The sequence below is a fragment of the Octopus bimaculoides genome, chromosome 23, assembly GCF_001194135.2.
Source record: "Octopus bimaculoides isolate UCB-OBI-ISO-001 chromosome 23, ASM119413v2, whole genome shotgun sequence".
NCBI lineage: Eukaryota > Metazoa > Mollusca > Cephalopoda > Octopoda > Octopodidae > Octopus > Octopus bimaculoides.
In genome coordinates, this window is record NC_069003.1 from 11,730,555 (window position 1) to 11,740,264 (window position 9,710).

General features: G+C 38.0%; 1 protein-coding gene across 2 annotated transcripts in view; it reads left to right on the forward strand.

The window, feature by feature from the left end:
* LOC106880355 (putative ferric-chelate reductase 1) overlaps positions 1-9,710 on the forward strand; it is a 57,843-nt gene that overhangs the window by 42,221 nt on the left and 5,912 nt on the right. For both annotated transcript variants that reach the window (XM_052976021.1, XM_014930239.2), the window contains exons 9-13: positions 450-557; positions 1,185-1,300; positions 3,603-3,689; positions 4,807-4,884; positions 6,655-6,754. In XM_052976021.1, coding sequence (XP_052831981.1) covers positions 450-557; positions 1,185-1,300; positions 3,603-3,689; positions 4,807-4,884; positions 6,655-6,754 — 489 coding nt within the window. The remainder of the gene's footprint in view (positions 1-449; positions 558-1,184; positions 1,301-3,602; positions 3,690-4,806; positions 4,885-6,654; positions 6,755-9,710) is intronic.

The following is a 9,710-nucleotide window of genomic DNA, read 5'->3' on the forward strand; positions in this document are numbered from 1 at the left end:
AGACAAAAGAATCAAAAGAATGTGAAGGAGTGGTTGTGTACTAAGTAGCTTGCTTACCACCCACATGGTTCCGGGTTCAGTCCCACTGCGTGACACCTTGGGCAAGTGTCTTCTACTATAGCCTTGGGCCGACCAAAACCTTGTGAGTGGATTTGACAGACGGAAACTGAAAGAAGCCCGTCGTATATGTATATATATATATGTATGTGTGTGTGTGTGTGTCTGTGTTTGTCCCCCAGCATCGCTTGACAACCGATGCTGGTGGTTTTATGTCCCCGTAACTTAGTGGTTCGGCAAAAAGAGATCGATAGAATAAGTACTAGGCTTACAAAGAATAAGTCCTGGGGTTGATTTTTTTCGACTAAAGGCGGTGCTCCAGCATGGCCACAGTCAAATGACTGAAACAAGTAAAAGAGTAAAAGAGTATATTCCTTTTTTTTTTTCCTCAGAATTGGTAAAACAATTTCATTCACGAAAGGCAGCCAGCAACTCTAGAATAAAACTAACAGAAGTCGAAGTCATTGAAAACTCAATTCCAGCTTTAGTTAAACTTCATGGTGAGTTTGTCTTCACTGTTTACATTGTCTTGTTTTCTGATATAGTTTGAAGTGAAGGCAGTGGAGCTGTCATAGCTGAATTGTCAGCTCACTGGACAGAATGTTTAGCAGTGTGAGGGGGTGCTGAAAAGTTCCTAGCTTTGGGTAAAAGAAAATACAGGAGGATCAGTTAATTATGGTTTTATTCAACGTGTTCCCCTCTCAGATTCACACACTTATTGCAGCAGTCTTTCAATTTTTCTAAGCCCTGTAAAAGAACTCAGGTTGGGCCTCCAGCCAGGACTTTAATGATACCTTTAAAACCAGGAACTTTACAACCCCTACCCCTCATACATAGATTAAAATTGGGCTTCTAGACCCATAGCATCCCTGGGCAACTGGCCAGCATGCTCGTGCCCTAAGATAGTGCTGTGTATATACATTTGTAACCTGTTCTGATGGATCCTAACATTTACATGGTGAGAATGGATACAAACAGCATTGTTACCTTAAACATTTATTTAAAAAACATGAAAATCAATAAACTTTAAGATATTAGTTCAGCAATTTATAACAAAATTGATATTGTTTTATAACATCTTTCTTTTCTTTTCATCTTTTTTCATCTCTTTCACTTTTCTCACAAAGTCTTCATGATGGTCCTGGCTTGGTTGCTATTCAACAATTTGGCGATAAATATTGCTCGCAACTATAAAGACCTTAAACCAGATTGTACTCTCTGTGGGTCTAAGATTTGGTTCCAGGTAAGATTTCTAGAATATGTTTTTTTAAATAATTTTTTTTTATTTGTTTTATATCAATATTTGAGAATGTTTTAGACTGGGCCTATGTGACGAAGTTTCAGCCAGTATTTCAGTCTGGGGTTCAAAAAGCCATAAGGGGGCCTGTAATTATCTGTTGGATTCCACCCTTAAAAAAAAATGCTCAGTACCCTAGGATCATAAGAAAACTCCCCCACCTCACTATTCTGAGGCCTGAAAGTAGTTTTGTTCCTTCTTGCCAAATTTTCGTGAGAGGCTTCATTCAAGATATATATATATATATAATAATAATAATAATAAATGCCAAAACAAATTTCTGTGTGTCAGTGTAGTGGAAGGGAAGGTGGTGAAGTCAAAGGTATTGATGGTGGTGGCATCAGTCTGAATGGTGTGTGTATGGCAGTTGTGGTGGCAATGGTGATGATTGAAAACAATTAACAGAGAGAGAGAGAGAGAGAGAGAGAGAAAGGAAGAGGTTAGACAGGAAAATAAATTGTACTGACCCCTGAATGGAAAGACAAAAATGTTGTTTATCATGCAGCTTTGCAATAAGTTCCAAGTCGACAAATTATATCACTGTTTTGATGAAAATTGTTCATTGCTTGAAAGATATTGTTCAAGTTTAATAAAATTTAATATGTACTCAATGCATGAAATGTCATTGTTGGGCCCAAGGCCCAATGGAAAGCCCTTTGCAGGGGCTAGCTTAAAAGCCACACGATAGGGTGGCTTTTAAGCTAATATATGAGGGACTTCTTTCAGTTTCCCTCTAACCAAATCCGCTCACAAGACTCTGAGTAGATTCAGCCTGAAGCTGTAGTAGAAGACACTTGCCCAAGGTGTCATGCAGTGGGACTGAACCTGGAACCATGTGGTTGGGAAGTAAGCTTCTGACCACACAGCCATGCCTGTGTCTGCGTTTACACTTCTATGCTTGCATAGGTTGAAGGAAATTTGTTGAGGTAAGTTTCCTCTAGCTGGATGCTCTTCCTGTCACCAACCATCACCTGTTCTCAAGCTAAATAATATTTTCCTACGACCAGAGGATTGGAAACAAAGGACACTACCTGCATGGTGCTGACCCTTTTTTATATCATTGATGTTGAGACAAACATACACATGCACACACATATGCATAATGTCGTGGCTATGCGGTAAAAAGCTTGCTTACTAACCACATGGTTCCAGGTTCAGTCCCACTGTGTGGCACCTTGGGCAAGCATCTTCTATTATAGTTTTGGGCTGATCAAAGCCTTGTGAGTGAATTTGGTAGATAGAAACTGAAAGAAGTCCATCGTATATGTGTGTGTGTGTGTGTGTGTGTTCCCCCCCACCACCACCATCGCTTGACAACTGATACTGGTGTGTTTATGTCCCCATAACTTAGCGGTTTGGCAAAAGAGATCAATAGAATAAGTACTAGGTTTACAAAGAATAAGTCCTGGGGTTGATTTCTTCAATTAAAACCCTTTTAAGGCGGTGTTCCAGCATGGCCACAGTCAAATGAGTGAAACAAGTAAAGAAAGAATAAAAGCATATATACATCAGTCATCATCCTCACCATTTGACATCCATTTTCCATCAGTCAGGTGGTTTAACATAGAGCTCACCAGCCAGAGAGCTGTCCTGACTGCAGTTGTCTGTTGTGGCATAGTTTCTATGACTGGATGCCCTTCCAAATACCAACCACTTTACAGAGTGTGTTGGGTACATTTTATATGCCACTGGCACAAGTGTATTTTATGTGGCACCAGCACCTATAAAGGACATGTATATCATCCTCATCATCATCATCATTTAGCATCCGTTTTCCATGAGCATGGGTTAGATGGTTTGACTGGAACTGGTAAGCCAGGGAGTTGCACCAGGCTCCAGTCTAATTTGGTATAGTTTCTATGGCTGGATGCCCTTCCTATTGCCAACCACTCCAAGAGTGTAGCAGTTGCTTTTTATATGTCACTGGCACAGGCCACAACTACGATTTCACTTGGCTTGATGTGTCTTCTGAAGCACAGCAAATTTCCAAAAGTCTTGATCACTTGTCGGTGCCTCCACAAGACTCAACATCTCAAGATCATAAGGCAGGCTTCTTTCAGTTACCATCAACCAAATCAACTCACAAGACTTTTAGCAACCTGGAGCTATGATAGAAGACTCTCTCTCTCTCTCTCTCTCTCTCTGTGCAGATATATATATATATATATATATATATGTGTGTGTGTGTATATATATATATATAAATATGTTTATAAAAGTGTTTATTTTCTGTTTTCAATTACTAAAGCTCCATCGGTTGCTGATTGCACTTACTGCTCTTTTCACCCTGATTGGAATCATCGCAATATTCGTCCATGTCAATGGTTTCAGCACAGTAAGTAAACCTCTACACAATAACTCTACTATGAAGTTAGTAAGGCGTGAAGCTGTTACTATAGATACAGTATACTATGGCTACTGTTTGTTTAATGTTTGTTTTTCAAATATGTTTGTGAGTTATTTGACCTGTAAAAAGGCCATCTTTACTGAGGTTTGCCATGGAGAAAATTCTCACTTCAGGCGATAAGTGTCAAAATACCAACTCTCCGGTAGACCAATAAATACATTTCTAGAGATTTGGCTATCATCAGTACCAAGTGCTACCAAGAGAGACACCTCCGAGATGACTTTGGAAGCTATAAGGGGAGGTGCTACAAAGTTCCTGGCTTTAGGTAACAGAAAATACAGGAGGATCAGTTAGTTATGATTTCATTTACCATATTCCCCTCTCAGATTCACACACTTATTGTAGTGGTCCTTCAGTTTTTCTAAGCCCTGTAAAATGACTCATAATATTCTTAAAGCCAGGAACTTTTCATCACCCCCTCATATAATTTACATTGGATCAGAAACCTATCTTCCTATCGCCAATCCTTGACTGTTTTTTCAGACAAGGGATGGTATGTTCCAGAGGTTTTTGGAAGTACAGACAACTGGTCGTAATATCTACAAGGAACATGTACATATACACACAGACAGAGACCCACACATACATACAAGACACATGAATTTATACACACACGCACGCACACTTACATACACACACGCACACTTACATACACACACGCACACACGCACACACACACACACACACACACACACACACACACATATATGACAGGCTGCCACAGTTTTCACTTACCAAATTAACTCAAAAGGCATTGGTCAGCCCTAGGGTTATAGAAGAAGACACTTGCCCAAGGTGCCACACTGTAGTACTGAACCCCAAACCACATTGTTGTAAAACAAGCTTCTTAACCATACAGCCAAGCCTGTACTCATTAATATTCAGTTTTAAATGTTAATTATCATTTGTAATTAGTAATGTCACAATGGCAGTATGTTGGCAGAATCAGTTAAGCATTGTGGTGGCTGTTCTACAGATTTACTTTCTGGAGTTCAAATCCTGCCAAGACGAACTACTACTACTACTTCCTATCTCTCTATTACAGTTTGACAGCAGTGCCCCAGGACCTTACACAGCCCATCCACTCATTGGCTTACTCATTGTGTTTCTTGTTTTAGTAAATGTGAGTATAACATTTTTCACCATTCTTGTGACAATATAACTAAAGCAATTAACCTCAAAGATTTGCTAAATTCTTTGCCTAAATTTGTTTTTTCTGTCGTTATGAATTCCTTATGATTATGTTATGCTTTTGTTACGATCTCCTTATGATTTTGACATGATTTTGTTATGAATTTTTATGATTTCATTAGTAAGAATTTCGTCTCATGTGAATTATATCACATAAGTATTCTTTCAATTTCTACAATAAACCTAAGTCCTGATATTTTGAGGAAAAGGGCCGGCCAATTACATTGCACCCAGAGCACAACTGATGCTTATTTTAAAGAATAAAAGGGAAAGTTGGCTTCAGCAGAATTTTGTCTCAGAACATAAAGGGTCACTTTGTTTGACAGTTGGAGTTGGTGTGTGTGTGTGTGTGTAGAAGAGGATCAGGTGCAGGCGTGGCTGTGTGGTAAGAAGCTTGCTTCTCAACCACATAGTTCTGGGTTCAGTCCCACTGAGTGGCACCTGCTACTATAGCCCTGGGCCAACCAAAGACTTGTGAGTGGATATGGTAGACAGAAACTGAAAGAAGCTTATCGTGTGTGTGACCACAACTTGACAACCAGTGTTGGTGTGTTTACGTCCTCATAACTTAGCAGTTCAGAAAAAGAGACTGATAGAATAAGTACCAGGCTTAAAACAATAAAAAAAAGTACTGGTGTCAATTCATTCAACTAAAATTGTTTGAAGCAGTGCCCCAGCTTGGCCACAGTCTAATGACGGAAACAAGTAAAACAATAAATATATAAATACACACACACACACACACACACACACACACACACACACACACACACACATATCTTGTTGACATCAGCCTTTGACTTTTTCTATCCAAAGGATATTTACACACTATTATTTATAGTTTCATCTGCTTTGAGTGTCAGCATCCCCAAAAAACGAAAATGAATTGTATGACCCAGTACTATAGAAGAAGACACTAACCCAATGCCTTCCACTATATGGTCTTTTAGTTATGACCTTTGCTTGTGGTCTTTTGATTATGACATCCTACATACGATCCCTTGTTGTGACAATATCAACAAAGCATGATATGTAAGACTTTCGCTAAGAGCACCGTCCAAGCGTGATCGTTGGCAGAGCAGCTGTCTGGCTTCCATGCCAGTGGCACGTAAATAGCACCATTTGAGCGTGATCGTTACCCGCCTCGCCTTACTGGCACTTGTGCCAGTGGCACGTGAAAAGACATTCAAGCGAGGTCATTGCCAGTGCCGCTGGACTGGCTCCTGTGCAGGTGGCACATAAAATACACCATTTTGAGCGTGGCCATTGCCAGTACTGCCAGACTGGCCTCCATGCCGGTGGCACATAAAAGCACCCACTACACTCTCGGAGTGGTTGGCGTTAGGAAGGGCATCCAGCTGTAGAAACTCTGCCAAATCAGATTGGAGCCTGGTGTAGTCACCTAGTCCACCAGTCCTCAGTCAAATCGTCCAACCCATGCTAGCATGGAAGGCGGACATTAAATGATGATGATGATTCCATAATCAATATTTTTTTTTTTGTATTATTGTGATTTTACTATGATTTCTGTCTTTTTATAATCTCTTGCTTATGTTCTCCCTGTTATATTCTTCTGGTTATTACATTTTGGGTATCACTTCAAAGTAATGACCTTTCGTTTACAATAACTCTGATTTTTGGTTTTAAATAAAATGAAATAAAGTAGTATGTAAATGTATATATATAATCTTTATCATTACAGATTTTCTTGGGTCTACTTCGACCTGATCTTAAAAGTAGCGATCGACCATTCTTCAATATAGTTCATCGGAGTGTTGGAATGACATGTCAAATATTGTCAAGTGAGTTTCTTTTAATTGATGGTGCTGGACAACTGATTTGCATTGCTACACATGTATGTTATGTCTTTACATACATATATGCATGCATACATTAAAAATTCATACATAAATACAGACATATAGATGGGAGTGCTGAAAAGTTCCCGGCTTTGGGTATAAGAATATACAGGAGGATCAGTTAATTATGATTTCATTCAACATATTCCCCTCTCAGATTCACACACTTATAGCAGTGGTCCTTCAGTTTTTATGCCTTGTAAAGGAACTTGAAAGGTTGGGCCTCCAACCAGACCTTTCATGGTACCCTTAAAGCCTGGAACTTTACAGCACCCGCTCATATATACATGAACATAAGGTGTTACTATCCAAGCTGTGTCCACATAAAGCACATCTGCATGTTCACATTAATCTAATGTATGTATACACAGGGCGTCCCAAAAGTTACTGATGGGTTTCAATTGTTAATAACTTCCTTAATTTTACAAATAAATGCATGACATTTTGAAACAATATAAAGGACATAATGAAAATTAATATGCACAAGTCAAATTTTGCAACACCACTACATCACATATGAAAAATGACATCCCTTAAATGAAGGCTACTTGATATTGCCGTAGCTGGAGATTATTCTCTCCAAAGCACTGTTGTAGTAAATGTATTGTTTCTCTTGCAGTATGAGCCATTGCCCCATCTTGCTGGAACCATATGTGAGGTCTATTTTGAATAGCGTTCACGTTCCCCAGACTTGACTAGCCCAGATCTTTTCTTGTGGGGATACCTGAAAGAGAGGGTTTACGTCAACAAACCAGAAATCTTGGTGCAACTGAAGGAGAACATCGATAAAGAAATGAGAGAAGTGGGATCTGAAACTCTTGAGAGTATTATGGTACAAGTTTTGGAAAGAGCACGAGTGTGTGAAGCTGAAAATGGCTGCCATTTAAGCAATGTTGTTTTTCATATGTGATGTAGTGGTGTTGCAAAATTTGACTTATGCATATTAATTTCCATTATGTCCTTCATATTGTATCAAAATTTCATGCATCTATCTGTAAAGTTAAGGAAGTTATCAAAAATTGAAACCCATCAGTGACTTTTGGGACACCCTGTAAATGCTTTATTTTAAATGTGATATAAATAGCCATTGAAATTTTTGGTGAATTCTATTTGCAGAGTAATTTCATATCAAAACAGAAAATTGGCAAAATTTGGTATATTTTTAATTCCATCTTACACATGTTACATTACAAGATAAGAGTTACATGGATATACATATAGCAAAGAAAACTGTATTGAATCTCATATCCAAAGATTCATAAATAACATAAATTTATGCTTGGATGACATGTACCATCTTTTTCCCAGTCTTCTGTTTTGATACATACATCTCTCTCTCTCTCTCTCTCTCACACACACACACTGACATACTGACACACTGACACATACACACACATAGAGAATATATATAAGATATTGTAAAATATCAAATATTATTATCGAGTTAGAAAACAGAGAGACCTAATGGATACAAATTAATTTATTAATTAATTAACATATTCACCAACAATTGTTTCATTTCACAAACAAAATTAAAATTACAAAACATATATAAATAAATAATTTCGCATTGTAAATACCTAGCATGGAATATCATTAGGCTGTACAAAGGCCAATACAAGGATTACATTAGGATCCATTTGGAATACTCAGAATATATATATATATATATAACGTGAGAGAGTTAGGGGTTGGGGGTTCAACCCACTAAGGGATAGTATCTATCCAGTATACTGCTGGGAGGGTACCCAATTATTGCTACACTAGTGCTATACTAGGTGCAATCAATGGGAGCGGGTAAAAGTGGAGGTTTTACCCAAAATTTGTGTAACAATTAGAAAATGGAGGATAATATGCTGAACCCAACTACTTGCAGACGGTGTATCCCATTGAATTCATTAATTTAATTCATAGCAAAAGTGACAAAAAAAGGAAGAAAAGAAAAAGAAAGAAAGAACCAAAGCACAGGTGTCTATGGCAGACTATGTTATGTATGTATGTATATACACACACACACATACAATATCGAACACACATACACAAGGTATGTGTTTTTTCAAGTTCGTGGGTAGGCTGTGCAGGTGTTCTAACACCAGATGCATGAAGAGAATATATTCTCTTATGCTTATAAGTGTAGCCCACCCACAGACTAGCAAAGCACATACCATCTGTGTGTTCAATATTGTTTACATCCATTGAACTGATTTCAACTGATTTCAACTCATATTTGTTGTTGTTGTTTGTAAATAGTCATTGAAAACTTAGTGAAAACAATAGTGTCTGAAAAATGAAAGTGAAAACAATAGAGAGTGAGTGAGAAATAGAGAGAGGGGGAGAGAGAGAGCTAGCTTGTTAGACAAATAAGATAGATATAGATACATAGATAAAATATAGACAGATAGATACAGAGAGATAGATAGATATAGAGATAGAGATGGATAGAGAGATATAGAGAGATATAGACATCACTGAGGCTAGAAAACCGGAAGTGAATATATTAAAAATCTTTCAAAGACGTGAATCTAATATAGAAAGCAATATTTACTACTTTTTTATGACCAATGGATGTAAGGGAGACAATCAATTTCTGAAAGTTACCTCCCATCTCCAGGTAACCCAGGAACAGTTGTTTTCTGCCCCAGGAGGCCTTTTACTCATTATGTGAAAAATTTTAAGAATCTAAAAGCATCCCTGGAGCATAAGTAATGTATGCTCCCAGTTTGGAGAAAATCAGTTGAAAAATATGGCCGTTATAATCTTTTACACACACAGACAGAACGGGATTTATATGTGCTATTAGTTTCATGTGCTGAGAACATGCCAAACAATGTTTTATAATATATCTGATATCTCAGTACAATCATCAGGCACAGCCCACATGGCATAACCATATATATAT